The sequence below is a fragment of the Felis catus genome, chromosome D1 (assembly GCF_018350175.1).
Source record: "Felis catus isolate Fca126 chromosome D1, F.catus_Fca126_mat1.0, whole genome shotgun sequence".
Lineage (NCBI taxonomy): Eukaryota > Metazoa > Chordata > Mammalia > Carnivora > Felidae > Felis > Felis catus.
Window position 1 is genome coordinate 16,317,847 of NC_058377.1, and position 26,086 is coordinate 16,343,932.

General features: G+C 37.8%; 1 protein-coding gene and 1 non-coding gene across 5 annotated transcripts in view; one reads left to right on the forward strand and one right to left on the reverse strand.

Annotated features, from left to right (window-relative positions):
* Positions 1-294: 294 nt before the first annotated feature.
* DDX6 (DEAD-box helicase 6) overlaps positions 295-26,086 on the reverse strand; it is a 36,595-nt gene continuing 10,803 nt past the window's right edge. For 3 of the 4 annotated variants that reach the window (XM_019811379.3, XM_023239173.2, XM_011286391.4), the window contains exons 5-14: positions 18,816-18,945; positions 17,027-17,173; positions 15,823-15,917; positions 13,786-13,908; positions 13,172-13,300; positions 11,570-11,686; positions 10,124-10,187; positions 6,922-7,023; positions 5,936-6,145; positions 295-4,700 (exon numbers count right to left, since the gene is read on the reverse strand). In XM_019811379.3, the coding sequence (XP_019666938.1) occupies positions 5,970-6,145; positions 6,922-7,023; positions 10,124-10,187; positions 11,570-11,686; positions 13,172-13,300; positions 13,786-13,908; positions 15,823-15,917; positions 17,027-17,173; positions 18,816-18,945 (1,083 nt within the window). In that variant the 3' untranslated portion in view covers positions 295-4,700; positions 5,936-5,969. The remainder of the gene's footprint in view (positions 4,701-5,935; positions 6,146-6,921; positions 7,024-10,123; positions 10,188-11,569; positions 11,687-13,171; positions 13,301-13,785; positions 13,909-15,822; positions 15,918-17,026; positions 17,174-18,815; positions 18,946-26,086) is intronic. The other variant, XM_045038385.1, reaches the window with a different exon arrangement.
* TRNAR-GCG lies at positions 9,145-9,229 on the forward strand. Its single transcript has one exon. It is a non-coding gene; the product is annotated as a tRNA-Arg (tRNA).

The window sequence follows — 26,086 nt, forward strand, 5'->3', positions numbered from 1 at the left end:
CTGGCTTACTGAAACATCTGATACCTCACTTCCATGTAGCCCGGACTAACATCTCTCCAAATGGTTACTATCTTGGTTCAGTTTAGGTAACGAGAACTGAAGAACTGAAAAACTGAAATGAAGATGGTAGACGTTTTCTACGCTGAATGAGGGTGCCCACTCAGATTTTATTCAACTGGGCTTACAGAAGTAGTGCTGGGAATGTCTTAACGCCACATCATGTGAATTACTTTAGTAAAATGTTCTCAAATGCAAGCATTCCTAAACACACACACACATACATACACACACACATTTGGAGTTCCAGTGGGCTTTTATTGAGATAAATTAACAAAAACCAAGATTTTATCAACCATTTTTTTCTGAACCTTCTAAACTCAGCAGAGACTCTGGTCCATATATGTGTACATACAACATAACACATCCCAACAAAAACAGAGTCCCACTGGAACATTTGCCAATTAACAAAAAGCCAATTTTCCCTTTCCCCGAATGTTTTCAAAATTTTGAGTCCCCACTGTTCACTTCTCAGTGGAACTGGTCCCTTGTGGCTAGGGACATTAGAATTCCATTCCATTTTTACTGAACAAAAAAATATTTTTTCAAATTTTAGTTTTGTTTCAAAAAAGGGAAGTGACTTTGTTTTCTCCAGGCACCCCTCCCACACAACCACTGGTTAAAATACAGCAGCCTGTATCTTAATAACCCAGCCCCTACCCCCTCCCTTTCCCTGCCCAGTATTGTCTACTGGAGAATTTAAACACACTTCTGCTGGAATCTGTCAGCTGTGGAGGGGCAGAGTCCAGGTGCCAGGCTAGCTCCCTCTAACCTCATGAACTGTTATAACCTTTGGACACTTAACCCTTTACCCCAAAGATGAGTTTTTAGACCAGAGATTTTTCTTTGGGAGTTTTAAAAAGCAATTCTTAAGGATATAAAGTAGGATACAAGCTCACCAGAGTCCACTTAAATTCACCTAAAAGTTGACTGACTTCAGCTCCCATGAAGCCAAAATTTTGCTGGACAGAAGTGTTTTGTCACAAAATGATTCCACAGTAACAATTTTTAACATACACAGAACGTTGAAAAAAGTAGCAAATTAAAATAACATGGCTTAGTTCCCCCAAAATTATTTCATCTTTTTTTACTCATCTATAAGGTCAGGAGTGTGGCTAAAGGCCATTTCTGATGAGGTTATGAGCTTCCAAAGTGTTTCTAAATCCTTAGTGCAGACACCCTCCCTTTTGGGGCATAGTAACCTCCCTCCCACCCCTATTAAAAAAAAAAAAGAAAAGAAAAAGAAAAAAAAAAAAACTAAACAAAGTGATCAGAATGAGATGTTTTGATTCCAACCAATTTACACTCAAGGCTTTGTGCTGAATTGTCTGGTTCTGACCCAAGCATGATGGTATCAAACACAAAGCACACAGCAAAGGAAAGATGCTCCCATCTCATTCTGAAAAAAATAATATTGATAACCAATTGCCTCCCCCCTCCCTCCAGCCACTGGGGCCCACCCATATGATGATGCTAGGACCAACTTGAAAATAATTAAGAGACATATTTAGATTTCCTTCTCCCTTAACTTCTTCCCATGGGAGATCATTTTAGAGTAAGTTTATTCCATTCCCAAAGGAAAGCCAAGAAAGTTTCTCCATCAAAATATACGGGAAGAGAAAAACTAAACAGGCCCAGAGGCATCAAGGTGTGTAACGATCCATAAACCATTACACAACTACTACACCACAGGCCAAACCATGAGATGGACATAATTTAAGTATTAAAAATAGGGAAGTCTCATTCAAATAAACCACTGGAAAAAAAATACCGCCATTACTTAAAACAGCCAATATTGGAAAGAACACAAAAACAATTTCCAGTAACAATACCCCTTAATAGCCCGGGGGGGGGGGGGGGGTGTTAAAAAAAAAAAAAAAAAAAAAAAAAAGAGACTAGGCTTTGACCTAGTCTTTAGAGCATCTTTCCATTTAGCAATTCCTATTCAAGAGTCAAGCACCAAAACTGGACAGCTGCCTCTACAGGACTGTGTCCAATAGTGGTGTCCCAGATAGTTTAAGTGCCACTCCTCATCAGAGGCTATATACTTCAGTAATACTTTCAGTTAAGTCTGTGCTTTAAGAGGGACCCACAGGCATGTGGCACCAGGCACAGTCTGAGGATGGCAAAGGAGACTGCGCGGTTTGTTGTCACCCACACACTCTCTAGCGAGATACCAATTTGCATTTACAAGCTTTTCTTCTATAATAAATGATCCCTCTTATCTCGCCAGAGGTGGGGGAGAAAGAGAGAGCTGCATCAGTACAAGGACAAGATTTTTTGGTCAAAAGTTGATGCCTTCTAAATTCCCTCCCCCCACCCCTCCCCGGAAGAAAAGGATTCCTTAATTAGGGTTTGTATTTAGTAACCAACATTGGCTGGAAAGAACATAGCTTGGATACCAAATATTTGAGCTTATTCTTTTTGGGGTTTGTACTGTGCAGCTCTTGCTACAGTTTTTTTAAGGAGTTAGGGCTATGTCTGATCAGGAGGCATCTGCAGGATTTTGATCCTAAGGAGTTTTGGGTGAGTCACAAATAGTTTTGCTTAGAACTAGGCAAGAGTCAAAAAAAAAAAAGCAACTTTGAATAATTGATTTCTTTACCCAGATGAGTTAAGCATGAAAGCGTATGCAGGATTTATCTTGTAATATTTTAGGGTCTGGAAAAAAATGCAGTATGGAAATCAGATTTTTTTCATATTATTTTTTTGCTTTTTTTTAAAACCCTAGATGCCTCCTGACTGACCTAGTACACTGGGTTAAAAGGGAATTAAAAACATTAAAAAAAAAAAAAGTTCACTGGTTTTGATTCATCTCACTCCTTTTGCCTGGAGATCAGGCCAAACATCAAGCATGTTGGGAGGGGCACAATTTAAAGCAACACTATTAACTGTAAAGCATTTGCCAGCAATTTACAATGCAAAATGACAGATAATTCTTGTCACAAAGCAAGAGGATGGCAAGCAGCTTTCTGTAGCGTGAAAGTTAACAGCTCTCAGGAGTTGCCCATTCCTGGAAGTTTATGTATCAAGGTGGGCGGAGGGCAACACACTTACAGAGTATAGGAAGTGATCCACAGAAAGTAAGCTCCAGAACTGCTAACGTTACCAAAGCTGGTACTGGCTAGTATTCTGAAATGCAAATCCATGCTTTGTACATACACTGCTCAGACACTGCCACTCAACTGAATCCCCACACTGCAAGGGAGATTAATCTTTGTCCCCTTTTGCTGAGCTTGAAAAGTTCCTCAAACTTTTTTTAAGAAGGGGGAAGAAGCACAATCAGAGAGAGCTTCTCAAAACTAGCATCTTGAATCAGAGGTTTTTGAAGTTTCCTTGCTCTCTCTCGCAGGTGTTCTCCAAAGGTATCAGATGATACAGTGTGGCAGCAAACAGTGAATCCCAGACTTCTGGGTCCCTCTTCCAACACAGGGTCCCCACAGAGGTCTGCTCTCTACAGCAAGAGGTCAAAAGTACTTTTTAGAATTTAGTGTTGCGGAAAACTGAGCCCCTCTCATCTTTAGCTGCTCCCATAATCACTCTAATCCCCTTAATCCCAGCAACCTTCATCCAAAAAAAAAATATATATATATGTATATATATATATGAACCCAGAAAAAAACTTATTTACAAAGTTTATACAAGTATACACACCCAATTTTCTATGGGACACGCTCTGCCACAGAGGAAAGAGGGTCAAGGCTCTGACATGTCTACACATCAAGTGCCATAACTGCTAATGGAAGCGTATGTAAACCAGTCTTTAGTGTTCTGCTATAGAGCACAAAGGCGTGTCATATGGCTCCTGCAATGATAGACTGCTCTTTCCTTTGGGAGCGATGATGTTGGAATCTACTCAGCCCAGAAGAAATTTTTACTTGGGATTGTTTTTTTTTTTTTAAATACATGTATTTACAGTGCGGATGAACTGCAGTTGCATATCAACTCCTCCACATAAACAAAAAGAAAATGGTGTTTAACATTACTAATATGTTTCATCTTCCAGCCCTGGGCTTGAGTACTGGGTAAAAAGGGAAGGGAGAGACTTCAACTCGAAACCAAAATGAAAAGACAAAAAATTTTTAAAAGATAGGAAAAAGAAAAAAGAAAAAAAAGCAAAGAATTACTATGTTGATTCCTTGGGCTGTGTCTAAAAGATGATACTCTGAATGGTCTCATAGCATAAGGCACTTCGCACAAATAAGTAATAAGCTCTTCAGGCTTAAAAAACGGATGAGTAATTAGGGAGAAGTTGAAATGCACTCAAGAGTCAGCTGTTGGAGAATTTTGAAATTGTAGACAAGCTTGTGTGTTCATCAAGATTCTTCTCTTTTTAGGGTTTCTCCCCTTCTCTTCTTTCTCCTCCTTCCTTGTCCCCCTTCCCCAGAAAACATTTTTTAAAAACCAGCAGTTAGTGCAACTAATGTTCAGTCAGCACACAGTGCAAACAAGTGGAACAAAAAAGGTAAATTCCTTCTTTTCAGCTTTTTCTCTTCACCAGTTAAAAAAAGAAAAAATGTCTGAGCTCTTTTAAGTCTTCATAGTTCCAAAATAAAAGAAGATGAAAAACCCACAAAGAGAAGAGCATCCCCCCCAAACGATGTGTCACAGATCCAAACGAGCCTTCTGTAGTTTGTCAAAGCCTAAAGAAAGAAGGAAGAAACCTAAAATTAACTTTTGTGAAAGCAACGAACTAGGGTACCTACTTTTTCACAATCTCCATCCCAAATGCTCTTAGTAGCTTCTACTGAGCCTATGCCTCCCACAGAATCCATTTAGGATGAAGGAATTTCTGCTAGGGATCCCAGAGATAGAATGAGAGCCTGAAAGCTCTGGTATCCAAAACAAATAAAATCAAGATTTTTTTTTTTTTTAACCTTCCACGAACTCAACAGCCTACCAATACACCAGCAAACATTGCCTACTTTTAGGTTTGCCTGAGGGCTTTGTGTTTGACATTTCAATTAAGGAGGGGAGGGGAAAGAAAGACTAAAGCGAAGAGAGGATCTTAGAAACTTAAAAATAACAGGTAAAAGGTTTATTGCTAATTTGGAAACAACCATCTCTCAAATCAGATTTTCCTTACAAAAAACCCTGCAAAATAGCCTATATTCCTTTATGTTGAGCTTTCTTTTGAGCATCAGTATTAGAGCCTGATAGTTGATAGTCATCAAACAATGAAATGAAATGGTGCAGGAAACCAGAGTGGGCAGTTAAAAAAAAAGACAATTATCCTCACAGCCTGATTACACATTTGGCAATGAGGCAGTGTAGGTAATTTAACCTGATTTATTAAGGAGGTGCCTGGGTGGCTCAGTTAAGCGGCCAACTTAGGGCCAGGTCATGATCTCACTCGGTTCATGAGTTTGAGCCCCATGTCGGGCTCTGTGCTGACAGCCTGGAGCCTGCCTCAGATTCTGGGTCTCCCTCTCTCTCTCTGCCCCTCCCCTGCTCACATGCACACACTCTCTCAAAAATAAACATAAAAAAAAAAATTTTTAACCTGATTTATTAAGGTGGCCAGTAGAAATTAAGAGTGATGCTAACAACAGAGAGATGACTGAGTGATAAAGGAAAGACAAGAAATATTTTCATATTCAAACCGCTAAAAAAGATTCTTTGCTTCCATTATTTTGGAAGTATGGATTTGTCTTAAGTACTCCTCATATATCACATTACACAGGAAGACTGCATTCAAGAACAGCATTTACAGATTCTCTAATGAGACCACAACTTCACCCAAGCAACAGGTCCCAGTTTATTTATTTACGCCAACCGGTGTTTTACTCTATCATTGTTATTATATGTAGCGCCACATCAGATTTTCCCCAGGAAAGAGGATTTTGGTTTCTTTCTTTTCTTTAAACATTACACTCACTTAGCTACTGTTCTGTCAGGTACGCACATGCTTGTTAAGGTTTCTCATCTTCTACAGGCTCGCTATGGTATTCTGCCACATACAGACTCTTGTCAATGTTGCTTGGGATCGGTTTAATTTCTGTTCCCAGCTGCTCCTCAATACTTTTCAGGTTGAAGCGATCATCATATGTGATCAAGTTGATGGCTAAGCCAAGATGACCAAAGCGACCTAAAGAAAAACAGTTTTTAATAAAAATGAGTTAAATATGAGAATCAATGTGTGCACGCAAGTCTATCAGTGGCAAAACCATACAGGACTGTTTTTGTTCACTGCCACTGTGAGTGTATGAAACCACTTATGGTCTCATACACACATTACAACTTTGTTTCACGCCCTAAGTAGTACCCTCATTTACCTTTTTCAAATGACAAAACAGATGCTCATTTATGTCAAAAGTTGCCACAAAACATCAACAGTAGTTTGCACCACCTGAGAAAAGCATGCCTCTCATGCTATATATATATATATATATATATATATATATATATATATATGCTTAAATTTTCCCTCACCTTAAGCACATATAAAGTTATTTTAACTTTTCTTAAATGCTCTAGAATAGAAATCAGTTTTAAATATCAAACAACTAAATTAATTTTAATTCACTGTTCTCACTGCTAGTATACTCTATTTCACAAAAGAACAGAATTTAGTGATTACACTTCTCAAAACACTTCCATGAAGAACATCTTCCTGGGGTGCCTGGGTGGCTCAGTCGGTTGAGCGTCCGACTTCGGCCCAGGTCATGATCTCGCGGTCCGTGGGTTCGAGCCCCGCATTGGGCTCTGTGCTGACAGCTCGGAGCCCGGAGCCTGTTTCGGATTCTGTGTCTCCCTCTCTCTGACCCTCCCCTGTTCATACTCTGTCTCTCTCTGTCTCAAAAATAAATAAACGTTAAAAAAAAAAAAAAAGAAGAAGAAGAAGAACATCTTCCTTTTCCTCACCTGATCTTCCAATACGATGGAGATAGGTCTCTGCCAGCTTTGGGAAGTCAAAGTTTATTACCACATTCACAGCTTGTATATCAATACCTCGGGTAAACAAATCTTAAAAAAGAAAGAGAGAATCTCCATTATATCTTTCAATTTAAGCATGTTTCTTGGTACCACAATACTCTTTAACATGTCTTTCTAGTGCAACCTAAGTTCTAATTCATTAGGTATTTTAAATGTACTTGCAAATTACTAGCATTATCTTTACTGCACATTATCATAAATAATTTTCTGCTAGCCAAGTTACCTTTTCCTAAGTCCCATAAATTTTTTTTTGAAACGGTGTAAGGTAACTGCAAATGCAGGAAGAGATCAGAATGACTGTTAAGCTACAAACTCATTATAAATGAGTCTCAGGAGTAACCAGTAATTTTTAGTATTCAATCCAAGATCAAAATAGATTAACCAAGAATACTTTGAAAAGAAGAGATAAGCCACTAAGAGTAATTACTTACACTTTTAGAATTCATTCATCTCATTCTAAGTGATTTACAAGTCTGAGGTTAGCGCCAAGGCCACACCTTCTCTTTTCTAGTTCCCCAATTACTACGCTAATTTAGGCTATGAAAACTACAAGTAGAAACAATTACAATAGACTAATAACTAGGTTTTAGGGCTTCTATCAGTTCCACACTCCAAAATAATCCACAATGGTGACTACTGTTTCCAAAATACCGCTTTGAATTTGTAACTCATTAATTTGCCTCTGGATAAAATGTAAGATTGACATACAAGGTCCTCCACCCTACACGTGTTGATCCTAACATACTTCTCTAACACATGTCCTCAAACCCCCTCCATGAAATTCATCCACTTATCTTTCCTTAAATGCATGTTCTTGAAGCCCTCTATGGATCATGTTTTATACCAGTCCCCTAACTGAAAACTCCTTATTCAAGTCTAAAACTTATATAGTTTATGAAGCCAGTTAAAATTCCAGCTCTTCTCAGATCACCACAGCTAATTAATTTCCTTTCCTATGAAAATTTAGGACTTTTTTCCTACACACACCTCACATTTGCAAATTACCTTTACCCCCTTGTAGACCCAACCTGAAGCCTGTTTTAATAAAGTTTTACTGCCACAGGACCATGCCTGTGTGTTTATGTACTGTTTAAGGGTGTTTTTAAGCTAGAATGGCAGAGCTGAGTAACTTGTTTCAGAGACCTTATGGTGTACGAGGTCTAAAATACCTACTATCTGGCACTTTAAAGAAAAAGGTTGCAGGGCCTGCTTTAGACTCTCAAGGTTGTTTATCTTTTTTATCTCTGATTAAACCATTGGTCCTTGAAATAAAGAGTGATACTTCGCATGTATTTACACACTTTGTACACATACGTTATTCAGTACTTATTTAATGACATTAAACACTCTTCTGTTTTCTGTCTGCACATGCTGAATTTGCTTAACAACTCTCAACATTTCACCAGTGAACTAGTTCCTTTTCTACATTATAGGTTCCCCAAGGGCAGGGAGTATGTGTGTATATATCTGAAAATTTTTAATTATGGTAAAATAGACATAAAACTGAGGAGTAATATTTTTCCAGCACCAACTAACTAAATACCTGGCAGAATATTGGTTGAATATCAAAAACTATTTTTGAATAAATAAAACACATATTTGTTCAGAATTTGGTTTAAAGCATTCTCATTTTACAGATTAAAAAAAAGGCATAAAAGAAAAGCATGACTTGTCCAAGGTCGTATGATTACAGGTTAAAAAGGGTAGGACGTGAACCCTAATCTTAAAATTCTAAAAGTCTATGCTTCAATTTTGTGTCAGCCTCTCTCTCTGCCCCTCCCCTGCTCACGCTCTCTTTCTCTCTCTCAAAAACAGACCAACATTAAAAAAATTTTTTAAATAAAAATAAAAATTCTACAAGTCTAATATCCTTTCCATTTATTTCAATATAAAGGTTAGAACTGCTGGTAAAGTAAACATACATGTATTAATTCACAGCTGTATTGTTAGATATAAGACAGAAAAAGGTAAACTGGAAGCACCAAGGATACCTGGTTCTTGTAGATTAGCAAATTCAATATTCCGTTAGTAAAAATTTGGAGTTTATTTCTAGAGCAGCATTTTAACAAATTCAAATTGTGAACTACTCTACATTTTGATCTGGATGATAGTTGCATGAGTGTATACATATGCAAAAAGTCACTGAGGGATGCCTGGATGGCTCAGTCGGTTGAGTGTCTGACTGCGGCTCAGATCATGATTTCATGGTTCGTGGGTTCAAGCCCCGCATCGGGCTCTGTGCTGACAGCTCAGAGCCTGCAGCCTGCTTCCGATTCTGTCTCTGGCTCTCTCTGCCCCTCCCTCACTTGTGCTCTGTCTCTAAAATAAATAAGCATTAAAAAAAACTTTTTATATGTAAAAAAAAAAGTCACTGAATGATATCCTTACAATTACTGTATTTCTCTGTGTATGTGTACCTCAATTACAGAAAAAAATCCTTGGGCTTCTGATTTGTGGGTTCAGGCTCCACATCACGTTCTGTGCTGCTAGCTCGGAGCCTGGAGCCTGCTCCAGATTCTGTGTCTCCCTCTCTGTCTGCCCCTCCCCTGCTGTCTCTCTCTCTCTCAAAATTAAGCACTAAAAAAAAATTTTTTTTTAAATCCAGATTCTTCTCTACCCAGAAGCCTAGTTTAGATGATTAATCTCATACCAATACTAAGATTGTACTTCCAGTGTAGAGATGGAAGGATACTCATTGTCTGTTCTGAATATCCACCTGGCTCCCGAGTTGAAGTTCAGTACACTAAATATACACCAAAATATAGACTAGTCTGTTTCTGGCAAAAAAATTAAGAGGCCACAGTAAATAATTTCCAAAACATAGTTTCTTAATGTTAATTTATTTTGCATGTACTACATACATCTCATTCCTGTATGCTAAGGTTATTCAGAAAACACACAAATTCCACAACTGTTTAAAAGACAGAGATGAGGTATGAGCGCCAACAAGTGTTCTGCAGTTTCAGATATGGAAACTAGTTTCAGGAATTAAGCTCATTTCAACTTCAGAAATTCCAGAAATGGTATTAGGGTGAGCTGAACTCTGTCACAGACTCTGATGGAAGATATGGATAGAGAAAGCAGAGCAGAACTAAAGAGAAAACCAAGGGGTAAATACGGAAATACTTACCAGTGCAAACAAGATTGCGGCATAAGCCATTTCGGAAATCATGAAATACACGATTTCGATGTTCCTAGGAACAAAGTAATGCACTTGGTTTGTTTAAATCTCATACACATAACCCTAATTTTCCTATCATTAATTTCTCCTATCCAAACAGTTTAGTATTCCCGAAATTTACACAAATGAGAGAGGAGCCAATTCAAAACCCCTAAGTTAAAAACAAAAGATAAAAAAGTTAACCATATATTAGTTTCCCACGGGAATTAATAAGCAACTAAAACATATTTTAATACGTATCTTCATGTACCATTTATCTTAACTCTTAAGGGTATTTTTTAATCTTTTTTTGCTGGGTTTTAAGCAACAATTTTCACCATGTTTTTGTGTATCTATTTTTTCAATGTTTCAAACAGAAAATGACAGAAGTTTGGCCTGATCTAAACATCTACTACTTGTCTTTTGAGTTACCTGTATGCAAAAACAAAAATTTACTTTTCAATTAAAATACAAAAATGAAAACACATACATAATGACTCTAAAAAAAGTGAAATAAATCTATCATCTGGCAAACTCATCTTTCCTTTCACTCAAAGCAACATTTTTCCAGTTGGAAATCTTCTCTACACCTTAATACATTCATTTCCTGTGATAATTTCAAATATTAGGGTCCACATGATGATAGCTGATCCATTTTCAAGCTGCCTTGAAAACCGTATGTGTGCTGATTAACTTAAGCTCTTAATCTGTTAGTCTACAGGAACTGCTTTCTTTCACAAAATTTCACAATGTTTAATTAGCACACACACACAAATCTTATTTTTATAGTTCTGCGTTTCTTTAAACTCTTGATTTAGTTCTAAAATTTAGAGATTGTGCCCTTAAGGCAAACAGTGAAGAAAAACATAAGGGCTGAGGTACATAAATTAAAAATCTAGAGCAGTGTTATCCAATAGAACCTTCTGCAATGATGGAAGTGTTCTATATCTGTACTTTCTAAAACTGTAGTTGCTAGTCACATGTAACATGGCACTTAAAATGTGGTTAGTGTGACAGAGGAACTAAATTTTAAACTTTAATTTTAACTCCTTTAATTGCCACATGTGACTAGTGGTTACTGTATTAAACAGTGCAAATCTGCATTACCTGGGAAAGGGAGTAAAATCTCATATTTGTATCATGCTCAATAGTTTACAATAGTTACTCATTTATAAACTCATTTATAAACTATCTCCATCTTCCTAACAACCTTGTGAGGGAAGAGTGTGTATACCATGTTTTATAGCCAGAAAACTGAACCACGGAGGTCACAACGAAAGGTCCCTTGCTTACTAAGGAATAATTCATTCTTATGTTTAGGACATATGGAGGAGCATTAAAACAAAAAACAGAATCCAAGAAATACTTAGAAAAAGATTTTAAAAATCTGCACACAAGTTCCAGTTTTATACTCACCTGCCTCATTTTAGCATGGATATAGAAGCAAGAATAACCCAGTTGAGAAATCTTCTTGGCTAGCAATTCAACTCGCTGAGAGGAGTTACAGAAAATGATCGACTGGTTTATCTGAAGCTAAAGGGAAAAAAAAAAAAAAAGATACAAGAAAGAAAAACAAAAACCTTCATTTTACTTTGCCAAATCTTGAAAATAGTGACCGATAGATGTTAAAAATACGGTCTAAGACTTAGAATCTCATGACACAACAGAGATGGAAAATTGTAAAAATCATCAAGACTAAAACACATTCAATTCTCATTATATGCAATAATTATGTTCTATAAAGTTGCCACAAACACTGGATATGTGAAAAAAACAAAAATACTGAACACGTGAATACAAAACCACTGCTCCCAGGAGAGATAAAGGATTAGGTTCCTGTGAGCCTCTAGTCACATCTTTTTCACCAATCCATCAACAGATAATCTTATGTGTGTTGCTATTCAAAGACCCCTTATTTACTCATGGCCAACAGTGTAACTCCTGCCTGGCTGTAAAGAGTTTATCCAATACACATTTTCTCTGCAAGGCACATCAGTTTTCTTGTGCTTAGGAGCGACGGAGAGCACTAAGCTTAGGAGCCATTTAAAACTGTGAAACAGGGGCGCCTGGGTGGCTCAGACGGTTAAGCGTCCGACTTCGGCTCAGGTCACGATCTCGCGGTTTGTGAGTTCAGGCCCCGCGTAGGGCTCTGTGCTGACAGCTCAGAGCCTGGAGCCTGTTTCAGATTCTGTGTCTCCCTCTCTCTCTGACCCTCCCCCGTTCATGCTCTTTCTCCCTCTGTCTCAAAAATAAATAAATGTTAATAAATAAATAAATAAATAAATAAATAAATAAATAAATAAAACCATGAAATAAACAAAAACCAAAACATTAAAATGCAAAAAATGTGGCATTAATGTGGCACAGACTACAAGAAAGACAAGTATGAGAGCTGAAATAAGAAGGCAGTGTGTCACCTTGTTCAATCTCAGTTGGGATTATGCACAACTGCTGTTATTTTCCATTGTACTACTAGTATCCACAAATGACTTCAATGTTATTTTTTTTTTTCCAACGTTTATTTTTTTTGGGACAGAGAGAGACAGAGCATGAACGGGGGAGGGGCAGAGAGAGAGGGAGACACAGAATCGGAAACAGGCTCCAGGCTCTGAGCCATCAGCCCAGAGCCCGATGCGGGGCTCGAACTCACGGACCACGAGATCGTGACCTGGCTGAAGTCGGACGCTTAACCGACTGCGCCACCCAGGCGCCCCTCACAAATGACTTCAGTAGCACGTGCGTATTGATCACAAGTTACAAATAAATTTTGGGGAGCAGCCAAATTTGCAAATACAGAATATGCAGATAATGAGAGCAACTATAAAATCAAGGTCAAATTATTTTAGGATTTAATTAAAAGTACCTTTGACATCATACTGTATCAACTTCAGATCAACAACCCAAACTACCTTTTAAGAAAAAGCTGTGGACTGTTTTTTACATTGAAAATGGTAGGAAAAATAGACACAACTGTTTAATTGGGGTTATAATATTCAGTAGCTGAAGCCCATTACTTACCCTGGAGAAAAGTGTGTTGAGGCAGTGTACTTTTTGGCGCTCAGTTACATAGGCATAGTACTGGGTTACTCCCTTCAAAGTTAGTTCCTCCATCAGGTTAATCTCATAGGGTTTCTGCAAATGGGAATTCTGAAAAAAAGAAGAGTCATATAATTCAATGAAAGCAGAGTGTATCTCTGGAACTCAAAATATACCCTACAATTTTCTGATAAAACTATCGCTTTAAAGGGATGCAGATCTCTTCTCTTCAAAGTATACATAATCTATGATGGAAACAAGTTACCATATAATGGAAGATCTAACATTCAGATATGTAGCTAAGTTCCTATTTTGTGCTTTGTATATAGGATCACACTATAATCAATTTATCCAGTATCAATGATTATATGTCAGCCTGACACCAAACACTAAGTGAATAATTTAATCAAATTACTATTACAACTAAAAAAATAAGTTAATTTATGCACAACAAATCTTAACTGATCAGCTGACGAAAAAGCCAACAACTTGAAACAATCAGCATAACGTAGAGACTGATTACAGGATGTAATTATGAATAAAGGTATACTTGTGGGCAACAGAATGGCACTGCTTCCATGTAGATTTATACTCACCATGAACTTCTGTACACTAAGAGGAAAAGTAGCGGAGTATAATAAAATCTGTCTGTTTTTAGGTAGCGTGAGAATAATATCCTCCATTATCTGCACAAAATCCTGTGACAGCAACTTATCTGCCTGCAGTACAAAGAAAAGACAATTTCAAAAACAATTAGTGTTTAAGGTCTTTGGTTAGTAAGGCATCATCCAAGAGCATTCATGTAATACTCCTGGTTGTAAAACAGTAAGTTCTCTAACATCATCCAGTCTGATGGCACCAAGACACAGTCCCAGGGATTCAGAAGGTGGATAATCTATAATACCATATTCTAGACAGGCAAAAAAATCCTAGAACAGAATTTTAATTTAGTTTGAGAGACAGTGAGAGAGAAAAATGTTCATGCGTGGGAGGGGCAGCAAGAGAATCCCAAGCAGGCTCCGTGCTCAGTGCAGAGCCCCACTTGGGGCTCTGTCTCACTGTGAGGTCATGACTTAAGCCAAAATCAAAAGCCAGATGCTGAGCCACCTAAGCGTCCCCCATAACAGAATTTTAATGTGATTTCCATGAGAGACAGTACATGGCTGAGAGTACAATCTGCAGAGTCAAATTACCTGAGTTGAAATCTAGTCTCTTTGACTTTTTAGCTATGTTGGCAGGTTATTTACACCCAATACTTCAGTCCACAACTTTAAAATTAGAAATTTCACTTATTGTTAACTACTTTATAGGATACCTACCTTACAGGGTTGGTGTAAAAAGTAAATGAAGAAACATGTTCAGTACTTATTGCTAGCCAATAGTCATTAATAAACATTCTCTCTCCTTACTCAAAGATAAAAAAAACCTGTCTGATAGACTACAATAACGTGATCTAGTTATCTAAGACACAAATCAAATAGGAAAGCAACTTTATTTCAAAAACATTAACACCCATAGACTTTATATACAAAAACACTGCTAGATCCCACAAATGCAGAGCCAGAGTAAGTTCTTAAAAGGCACTTACAACCTGGTGAGATAACACATATACTGGAGATGAAAAACCAAACAGTACAAAGGACATACTAGGGGCATCTGGGTAGTTCAGTCAGTTAAGCATCTTGACTGATCTCACGGTTTGTGAGATTGAGCCCTGCACGGAGCCTGCTTGGGACTCTCACTTGCTCTTTCTCAAAATAGATAAACTTGAAAAGAAAGAAAAGAAAAGAAAAGAAAAGAAAAGAAAAGAAAAGAAAAGAAAAGAAAAGAAAAGAAAAGAAAAGAAAAGAAAAGAAAAGAAAAGAAAAGAAAAGAAGAAAAGGGAAGGGAAGGGAAGGGAAGGGAAGGGAAGGGAAGGGAAGGGAAGGGAAGGGAAGAGAAGAGAAGAGAAGAGAAGAGAAGAGAAGAGAAGAGAAGAGAAGAGAAGAGAAAAGAAAAGAAAAGAAAAGAAAAGAAAAGAAAAGAAAAGAAAAGAAAAGAAAAAAGAAGACATACTAAACGAGGGGTGAGAGACATTACATGTCTTTTTTTTTTTTTTTTTTTAACGTTTATTTATTTTTGAAACAGAGACAAAGCATGAACGGGGAAGGGTCAGAGAGAGGGAGACACAGAATCTGAAACAGGCTCCAGGCTCTGAGCTGTCAGCACAGAGCCCGATGTGGGGCCCGAACTCACGGACCATGAGATCATGACCTGAGCTGAAGTCGGCCGCTTAACCGACTGAGCCACCCAGGCGCCCCATTACGTGTCTTTTAAGACGTATTACTGATTGGAAAGAGACTTAGAATGAATTTGGCTTTAAGGTATTCAACAATTACTTTTCTGGAAAAATAAAAACAAAACTTATAAACTATCTGGCATCCCTAAGAAAAAGACCCAAGGCTGAACTTTTCCTATAAATACCTATCACCTACTGCCTTTAAAAAGTTAAATGGGTTTTATAAGCAAATTAGTTTGAATTGACAAGAGTCATGCATTTATTAAAGGTTCACAAACACAAAGAGCTTTTGCTTCATTCACTGACAGTTCTAAACAAAGCACAAAATAATACTTTCCAAATAAAGAGACATTACCTCATCCAACACTATCATCTGGACATGATCAACTTTTGCTACTCCTTTCTTGATAAGATCCAGGATTCTTCCAGGGGTAGCTATCACCACATGCACTACACAAAATTAGAAAATATGTATTCTCATTAATTTTAGCTTAGGCAAACATGATACAATAAAGATTTATCATACATATTTTATCAGAAACACTGTTGTAAAGGTAGGAATAATACAAACAGGCAAAGACGTGTTTTAGGATATGGATTTTCATTTCATCTTAGGTTGGCCAGAAAATACTTGTTTCACTTCTACGTGGGGTGAGCTAACAGATTCCCAAATCACCTGCTCCAAATAAGGGGCATACTTGTATTAAAACAATCCCCAATGAATAACAAAGGCACACCAGGCTTTTGGTACAGTTGCTTCCCTCTAATCTAGAGGAATGGCCTTCAGAAGATTATTACAAAGATGAAATGAGACAATCATTTTAAGTAACTGTGCAGTATGAAGCACATGGTAAGTAATTTACCAGATGACAACCATATATAAGATTCTGACTCAAACTTTATGTATAATTTTATATAAGTTAATTTCATGCTTGGTGTTTTGTTATCTTTTTTCGCTTAATGATGTATCCTGGAGAACTCTTAATGAAAATGAATACAGTTCAGCTTAATTTCTTAACAGCTTTGGGGAATTCCATTCAGACTACACCCCGATGTATTTAGCCAATCTCCACTAACGTTTAGGATGTTCCAATTTTTTTAGTACTACAAACCATACTGCACTAACCTGACCCTGCATTTGCCTATTTCTTCAGGAAAGATTCTTGAATATATACACTCCTAATTTCAAAACATAATCACAAACTGCTCACCATAAAGACTGTATCAATTTATACCCCCATGCTACAAGATAGCCTGTTTCTTCTCAAACTTTTATTATTGGTTACTACTATTTCTTAGTCTTGCCAACTGGATAGGCATGGTATCAAATTGCTGTTTTCATTTACATTAAAAAAATTACCAGGAAGGCTGAATATCCTTCCAATTAATATCAATTTGTCTTTTTTCTCGAATGAAATGGTCATTTCCTTTACTCATTTTTCTACTGCAATGTTTCTGGTCCTTAATTCTCAAAAACAATTTTTAGTAAGTTTAAAAGGAAACACCTGTGTCTGTAATTCCACTTAGAGCCAGGCCACCTTAGAGCAATCATTTCCTACCTGTGTCATCAAGCCTCATTATGTCATCCCGTAAATTGGTTCCTCCTGTGGTTGCCATCACTTTGGCCCCTCCCATGTGTTTGCTGACCTGGATGCAAATTTGACTGACCTGTAGAGCAAGTTCTCTAGTGGGAACAATCACCATTGCTGGAAAACAGAAAAAAAGAAAACATATTTTAAGAGTTTTTAATAAGCTACAGAAATACTGCCCCTTGCAATCTAGATACTCAGGACATTTTAGAAAACTGAATCATAATAGGCCTGATTCTGAAAAGTCAAGTAAGTAAATTTCCTTTACCAAAAAAACAAACAAAAAACAAAACAAACAAAAAAAACAACCAAAAAAACCCACCTATTATAGTATTGCAGATTCAGACTTTTCCTCAGCAGCACTGCTATATAAACCTGGTACTCCTTAGTTACAAACCTTTAAAGGGTTCTTTGAGTTGGTAAAAACTAGCCCAACATTTATTAATTTTTCACTAAAAGATTCACTAGTCTAAACACCTGAATAGAAAACTCTTGCTGCCCAGGTTCCATTTAAATCACATGAAAGTAGGTAAAGGGAAAATGGAAGAAATGATCATTATAGATCAAGACCAATTTATGAAAATTTAAGAAAAAGCTTTAGAGGTCAAAAATTATGGGATGCCTGGGTGGCTCAGTTGGTGGAGTGTCTGACTTCGGCTCACGTCATCATCTCATGGCTTGTAAATTCGAGTCCTGCATCCGGCTCTGTGCTGACAGCTCAGAGCCTGGAGCCTGGTTTGGATTCTGTGTCTCCATCTCTCTCTGCCCCTCCCCCACTTGCGTTCTGTTTCTCTTAAAAATAAACTTAATGGGGCGCCTAGGTGGCGCAGTCGGTTAAGCGTCCGACTTCAGCCGGGTCACGATCTCGCGGTCCGTGAGTTCGGTCCGTGAGTTCGAGCCCCGCATCGCCCCGCATCGGGCTCTGGGCTGATGGCTCAGAGCCTGGAGCCTGTTTCCGATTCTGTGTCTCCCTCTCTCTCTGCCCCTCCCCCGTTCATGCTCTGTCTCTCTCTGTCCCAAAAATAAATAAACGTTGAAAAAAAAAAAATTAAAAAAAAAATAAACTTAAAAAAAAAATTAACTCTATTAGCTTGCTCTGCGTACAACTATGGAAATTTCTTTCTTCTCTACTTCCTAAGCTCTTAAAATTCCAAAACCACAAGGCTTTATACAGAAGAAAAAGTTCATGAGCTCTTGCAGACACACAGGTGCCACAAGAAACAACTCAGTTCCATAATTTCTAAGCAGCAATGTCAGCTAACTTCTCATGATCTTAGCTTTCCTATCTATAAGGCAGTAATGCTTATTTTGCCTATTTCACTGGAATGTTATCAAAACTGTGTAATATGTAAAACTCTTCTGAAAACTAGAAATCTTTCCAAAAGCTGGATATTTTGTAAGACAACTGAGCCCCAAGCTGTGAAAGGATAGGTAAATACTAACTCCAGATTATATAAATTCTGACTAAAAAAAAGATGGTAACATCTTCCACATAGCTCCAAGGTGCAAACTGCATTTTTAGTTTAAACAAACAACTAACTGGGACACCTGGGTGGCTCAGTCAGTTGAGCCTCCAGCTCTTGATTTCCGCTCAGGTCATGATCTCACACTTTATGACTTTTGAGCCCCTCATTGGGCTGTGCGCTGGCAGTGCAGAACCTGCTTGGGATTCGCTCTTTCTCCCTCTCTGTTCCTCCCCAGCTTGTGCTCTCTCTCAAAATAAATAAATAAACTTAAAAAAAAAAAAAAAAAAACTAACCTTGTATATTGTCCTTCTTCAGGTCTAGCCGTTCAAGTAAGGGAATGAGGTAGGCACCGCTCTTGCCTGTTCCATTTTTTGCTCTAGCTAAGATATCCCTACCAGATAAAGCAATGGGAATGCTCTCCTCCTAAGAGACAAGAAAATGAAAATTACTCATGAATAAAAACAATAAATAAGGAAATTATTCTTTAAATGCACTGAAGGTATACCTCTTTGGTACAACTTTAAAGTGTCTCACATTTGCATTTTACAAGAATAGGCAGAGGTAAATTACCAGCCAATGTCATCAACATTGCCAACCAATACTGATCAGAACTGCGTACAGTATAAACTGTATCCCAATGTAATACAAACTGTATATGTGAATTTGTACGTGCAAGAATGTGTATGCCTAAGGAAGCTGGGCATCTAAACAAAGAAAACAACAAATGAAAAGGAGGAACCTGGGCTGACACACAAATAAGACTTGAATAAACAGAAAAAAAGCAAAGGACATCTCACAATTAAAAACTGGAGAAGAAGTGATACAAAGAATACAAAGGTAAGACTGTACGTTTTGAGACTAGGAAGCCAATTTAAATTTAAACACAATGAAAAATTGTGCCTTGGGCAGCCCATCCTTGCAAAAAATAGGAATCAGCTAGAAAGTTTAACTTTAGTTCCTATTCGATTTTATTACATAAGTTCACAATGTCAATGTCAATGTTTTCACATGCAACTTCTCTGTCCTGAAGCGTGCTCAACTGGAGGCCCAATTCTATTCCAGTTATCTCCATCGATGGTCACATCAGAGACTGACTTTTCACTTTCACATTTAGCTTACTGTGTCAAGTGTATTTTGTAAAGATAACATTTCCTATTTGGACAAATCACCTAAATAGCAAAGGCCTCCCCAAAATTACTGAAAATTATTCATATACAGAGAGAAATTTAAAAATGAGAATAGGTATCAACAGGGAGGAAGCAGAACACTTCCATTTCTAAAACTAAAAATTTTAATTTCTAAAACCAAAAAATTAGGAAAATAAATTAGGAAAGAGATTTATTACCACTTTAACAGTTTCTATGCCTGAGCTAATAACCAAAAGAAGTATCTCTAGCACTTTAAAGTTATTATACAAACATTTAACTAATAAACATCATTACTTGCATTTTTTTCCACTGTGGTACTCATTCTACCTAGAACCCATCACAGGAGTCAGATGGGTTCCATATTATCAGAAAAAGAAACACAGCTGCCAAAACAACGTAAAAAATGGTCCAATGACAATACTCTGTTACCCTCTCTTCCTACAACCAGCATTAAGCACTCTGCTTATCACAGTAAAGCAGGTCAAAGAAAAATCCTTGGCTTTGACTCTTTGGTCTTAATCTCCTCCTACTTTGAGTCAACTCTGTTAATCTTCAGTTGCTCTGGAGGCCTATTACCTCCATGGTTCGTTCGTTCATTCATTCATTCATTCATTCATTCATTCATTCATTCATTTATTTATTTATTTAATCTCTACCCCTAATATGGGGCTCGAACTCACAACCCCGAAATCAAGAGATGCACGCTCTCCAACTGAGCCAGTCAGGTGCCCTATCTTCTAGTTTTTAAATAGGCTACGTGCACACTACTCAGTTCTAGAGCAGGATAAAAGGGTCTCCCAGTGACATCCTGAGTCAGATTCTTTATTTTTCTTTATTATTTTATTTGTTTAAGCAGGCTTCACACCCAGCCCTGAGCCCAACACGGAGCTTGAATTCATGACCCTAAGATCAAGACCTGAGCTGAGATCAAGAGTTGGACACTTAACTGACCCAAACCACCCAAGCAGCCCTGGAGTCAGGTTCTTTAAAAGAATAAAACTTTTAATAAAGTGAGGCAGCTCAGAATTAGCTTAGGGGTATCCTAATTCCCATTTTGGGTTCACCTTTTAACTTGGATTAAGGCACTGACTTCTGTTCCCCTGCACTCTCTGATAAGGGCTTATAGTCTACAGAAACTGTTTAAAGTTTTTTTGTTTTTTAAACCAAGTAAACTAGTCTTTAAGATACACATATATTTGCCCCATATGGTAACCATTATGATTAGCAAGCAGGGAATTCAATACATCCACACCGTCTCTCACCACTGTTTCCTAGGAAGATTAGGTAATATGAAGAAAGAGAATTCAAGTCAGGTTCAGACAGCTTTGAAACCAAAGAGGAAATCATGGGAGCTACCAGGGAGAAAACAAAGAAGGAAGGAAACAAAAAACTTTAAAAACTTACTGTGTGTCCAGCACTCAGATACTTTATATTATTTATATCCTTTCAAGTTAGGTACTTTGTTTTATAATGAAAACCTCTCCACACAAAAACGTGTCCATGAATGTTCACAGTAGCATTATTCAAAATAGCTAATAGAAAAAAACCCTGTCGACTGATAAACCAAATATAGTATAGCCATACAACAGAATTATTATTCAGCAATACAAAGGCAAAGACTGATACATGTTACAACATAGATGAACCCTAAAAAATGCTAAGTCAAAGAAGCCACTCACAAAAAACCATATATGCTAGGATTCCATCTAGATGAAATGTGGGGAACAGGCAAATCCATGGAGACACTAAGATTAGTGGCTGGTTAGGGCTAGGGGAAAATGAAGGCAGACTGCTAAAGCAGCTTCTTTTTGAGGTGATGAAAATTTTCTAAAATTGATTGCAGTAACAGTTGCACAACTGTGAATATACTAACCCACTGAATTATATGCTTTAAATGTGTGAATTCTGTGATATGGGATTTGTATCTCAATCAAGTTATCAAAAAACCCATGACAACCCTACAATCTGAGGTCTGATTTTGCCACCTTATCTCCCCAAGTCCATGTTCCACTGTAAGGTCTAGGGACTTATCCACTAAGTATTCGTTGTGTTTTGGTTACCCTAGGATTCATTTTCCCTTTCCCAGTAGCACCCTAACTTCCATCTGAGGAACTGCAACTCCCCACCGGACACTCTAGCCAAAGAGGAGACATCAACTGAAGCCAGACCAGCTCCATGCTCCCTTCTTAGAATTTAAATTGTTAAAGTACATCCTATAACAATTTGTAGCTTTCTAAGCCCTTCACAGCTGCCTTAGTTCTTGGTCTATTCCAAGTGTGTTTCTCCAGATTTTTCTCACTCTTATGAACTCCTCTGATACTCTTTCAAGAAACTTCCCTTTGCTTAAGTTAGCCCAAGTTGGTTTCTGTTGCCTACAACCAAAGCACAGTATACTTCCCAATTTCCTAATACTGAGAGGCATTTGACAAAAGTGTCTTACCTAAAAACTGAAAATTGCCCAATTAGCTGCTTTTGGAGTAGCTGCTTCTTTTTACCTCCTAGTGCTAGGGAGCCTTAACAATATTAATCTCAGGGGAAAAGACAGTATGACTATGGTGGAGAAGATGGCAATGGTTCTCCCATCCAAGTACTAACCAGGCCCAAACCTGCTTAGCTTCTGAAATCAGATGAGATCAGGCATGTTCAGGGTGGTATGGCCATAGACAACGGCAATGGTTCTCATAGGTATCTAGTGCTATCCAAAAAAAGGATATGGAAGATAGTAATTTCAAAAATATCTCTAACTTAGGAACACACTCCAATTTTGCCACCGTAACCAATGAGGAAATACTTTTAAACACTTTTCTGCAAAGTTAGGAAACCAATTCCTAGAGTCATAAGAAATCTACATTAGCAAAAGGAATGATTTGCAAAGGATTAAGGATGCTATAATTCCTAGCTATCAACAATAAACTATCAATTTTTATTAGACCTGGTTGACAAAATAATTTCTCAAAATAGTTGAGAAATTTTGTTGCCAACAATAAGGAACTTCCATGTTTCCCTCAGTAATGGACTACTTGCCATCTCGTCATTACCTAAAAAGTCTTCAAAGGTTGTACGTAGGGTCTGGAAGCAGTAAGAGCTGTCATTTTCAACCATCTCGAAGTAAACAGTTGACCCTTGAACGAGGGAATTACAGGCACTGTTACCCTCCCTCCCGTTCCACCCCTCTGCACCGCGGCAGACTCAAAAATCCATGTATAAATAACTTTTGACTCCTCTACAACTACGAACAGCCTACCGTTGACTGGAAGCCTGATATTGGTAAGGTAAACAATCAACACATTTTGTACGTTATATGTAAATAAATAAAGTAAGCTAGAGAAAATACTACGAAAGTTCTAAGGAAAACACATTTACAATACTGAAAAAAAATCTGTGTATCAGTGGATCCATGCAGTTCAAACCCTTGTTGTTCAAGAGTTGACTCTGTAAGGCTTCACGATGTTAAGCAGAATAAAACAGTAGATTCTTAGGCCTTCCAAAGAAGTCTGTGCTCCTATAAAGCTATGCCTTTAGAAAGGCATAGTTATGCTAGCTCTGGGGGATAGCATTCAGAACTAGAACTAGAGTCACAGATGGTTGCACCAAAGAAAGATGTGTGGAAGCAATCTGTAGTATATATGGTTCCAGACTGTCAGGGTACAATCTTTTTTGAGGATGTAATTTTAAGTGCTTCATTGTCCAATAATCTTACAGCCAACAAAGTCTCCATCTCTTAAAAAAAGATTCAAATGCAGATGACACCCATCTGATCCAAAAGGCTTTTTGTATTTGGGGAAAAAATGTCTGGACAACATTGTAAAACTAAGTATTATAGAACACCTTAAAAACAACTGGAAAACAAGGAGAGAAAAGTAGGTAAGAACAGAATGAATAGAAGACATCCAGTCATGAGGTTAGATTTTACTAGAGGGTTTCTAAATTTCTTTGTTTCAAAATCTTAATATTTATGGTTTGTTAAACTGAATTAATTCTAAGGACCATCTTGTATTTTCCACAGATTCTCAGGCAAAATAGTGAAGAAAAGGACAATGGGAATGGTGGTCCCAGGTATCTAAAATAATACTTTGTACACTGCTTTGCTATGTCAAAATAGTTTGTTTACAGGGGTACCTGGGTGGCTTAGTCAGTTGAGTGTCTTACTTGGGCCCAGGTCACGATCCCACGCTTTGTGGGTTCGAGTCCCACGTGGGGCTCTGTGCTGACAGCTCAGAGCCTGGAGCCTGCTTCAGATTCTGTGTCTACCTCTCCCTATACCCCTCCCCCACTCTATCTCCCCAAAATAAATAAACATTAAAAAATATATATTTTGTTTACAAATTGCATTTGATTCTCACAAAAACCCTGTGAGGAAGATTACTTATTTTTATTTTACAGAGAAAGCTAGATGTGAGACTAGTTAAGTGGCTAGAGAGATAACTATCTCTATGTTATATTAATACTCAGACGTGAACAACAATGTCAATTTTAGGGGTGCCTCGGTGGCTCAGTTGGTTTAGTATCCAACTCTTGATTTCCGCTCAGGTCATGATCTCACGGTTTGTGAGATCAAGCCCTGCATTAGGTGGGAAACAGGAGCCAGCAAGACTCCATTAAGAATTCAGTCTCCTAAATGAACCACTGTCTCTTTTTTTTTCTTTTTGAGGAAGGCAGGGGCATTTATGCCTTCCTGCCTCCCCCCATTTCCTTTGTTCATAAAACAAGTCTATGGAATAACAACCCATACCAATTATAGAGCATTCAACATCTACGAGGCACTATACCAAGCATACTAACATGAATGACCTCACTTAACCTTCACAACAACTCTATAATATATATCATATATACTGTTATATCAATTTTACAGGCCAGGAAACTGATGATTAGAGAGATACCTCAAATAATCAACTTAGAAAGGAGGTAAGTTGGGAATTCAACCTGGACAGTCTGACTGCAAAGCTAGTGCTGTTCAATAGTTCTACAGACCAAGGTTGCATGTGGACATGTCAACCATAATTTCACAACATTCTAAATAAATACTACTGAGTATCAGAAGGCCCATTTCCTGCCATGCACCTGAATACTGGAGATACAAAGTTGAATGATACAGTCCCTATAACAGAAGACTCATAAAACTTTCGTCCCTGTAGATAAAATGGATTAACATGAACTACATTATATCAAAATAAATTCCGAAGTATTTTTAATGTATGTACTCAAATTGTCTGATGATATATAACCTTATCTTGATACTTTCTCCAACCATAATAAACCTCTTTAGTTCGTCCACAAAGGCACACAAAGTTTAGAATCTCTAGGCAATCGCTATCCCAGTGTCTCTGGCTTAGAATATGGATCACTTCTTCCAGGTCATTCCATCTTCTTTTAATGGCTACACATATACACAATTTCAACTAGAAGAGGGCTCATCACAGCACACTGAAATTATCTGTACAGTTAGTAGTCTCATCCACCTGGCTGTGAGGGCAGGAACCCTATCTGTCTTGTTCATCACAGTATCTCCAGTGTCTAACATTTTCTGGGTCACTCAGTACATGTTTGCTCAACGAAAAAGTGCTCATTGTCACAGGGTTTGTCCTTACTACAGCCTGGAACCAACACTGTCAATTAACATGCATGTTTAGGCCTACATGTATGTGTGTGCACATACACATTTCCACCTAAAGAGTCAAGGAGCAAACAGTGCACTCAGTACTCAGATGTAAGTCTCTAATACTGCTGTCTCACTGACAATCAGGGTTCCCTGGAGAAATGACTGATTCCAAGGCTGGGATAGCATAGGTGCAGATAAGCTTGACACCATGATATACCAAAAAGGAAGTACTCAAGGAAAAAGAGGGGATAGTGAGGAGTGGACAGGCAGAGCACAGAGGATTTTTAGGGCAGTAAAACTACTATGTGTGATACTACAATGATGGGTACATGTCAGCATACATTTGTACAGCATACTATAAACACACTACAAACTTCAGGTAAGGTTAAGAGAGGTTCCTTAGTTATAATAAATATATCACTCATGTGAGGGATGTTGAAAATGAGAGGTTATGCATGAGTAGGGACCAGGGTTTATGGGAAATACCTCTTCTGCTCAATTGCTATGAACTTAAAATTGCTCTAAAAGATAGTCTATCAGAAAAAAAGCGGGGGGGGGGGGGGAGTGGGGGAATATTACAAAAACACAGAAACCAGGTTGAAGGAGCTCACCATAGCCAAATATGGGACAATTTGGCCACAAAAGTACCACCAGGGGAAAAAAAATTCATGCATCCACACTGATAACATATAGCTACATGAAAAGATATGGGAAGGCTCTTCTTCACAAGGCCAAACGTGCAAGGAGCACTACCATTGGAAATCCATCATTACCCACCAGAGTAAAGATTAAAGTATGCAAGAATCAACAATGA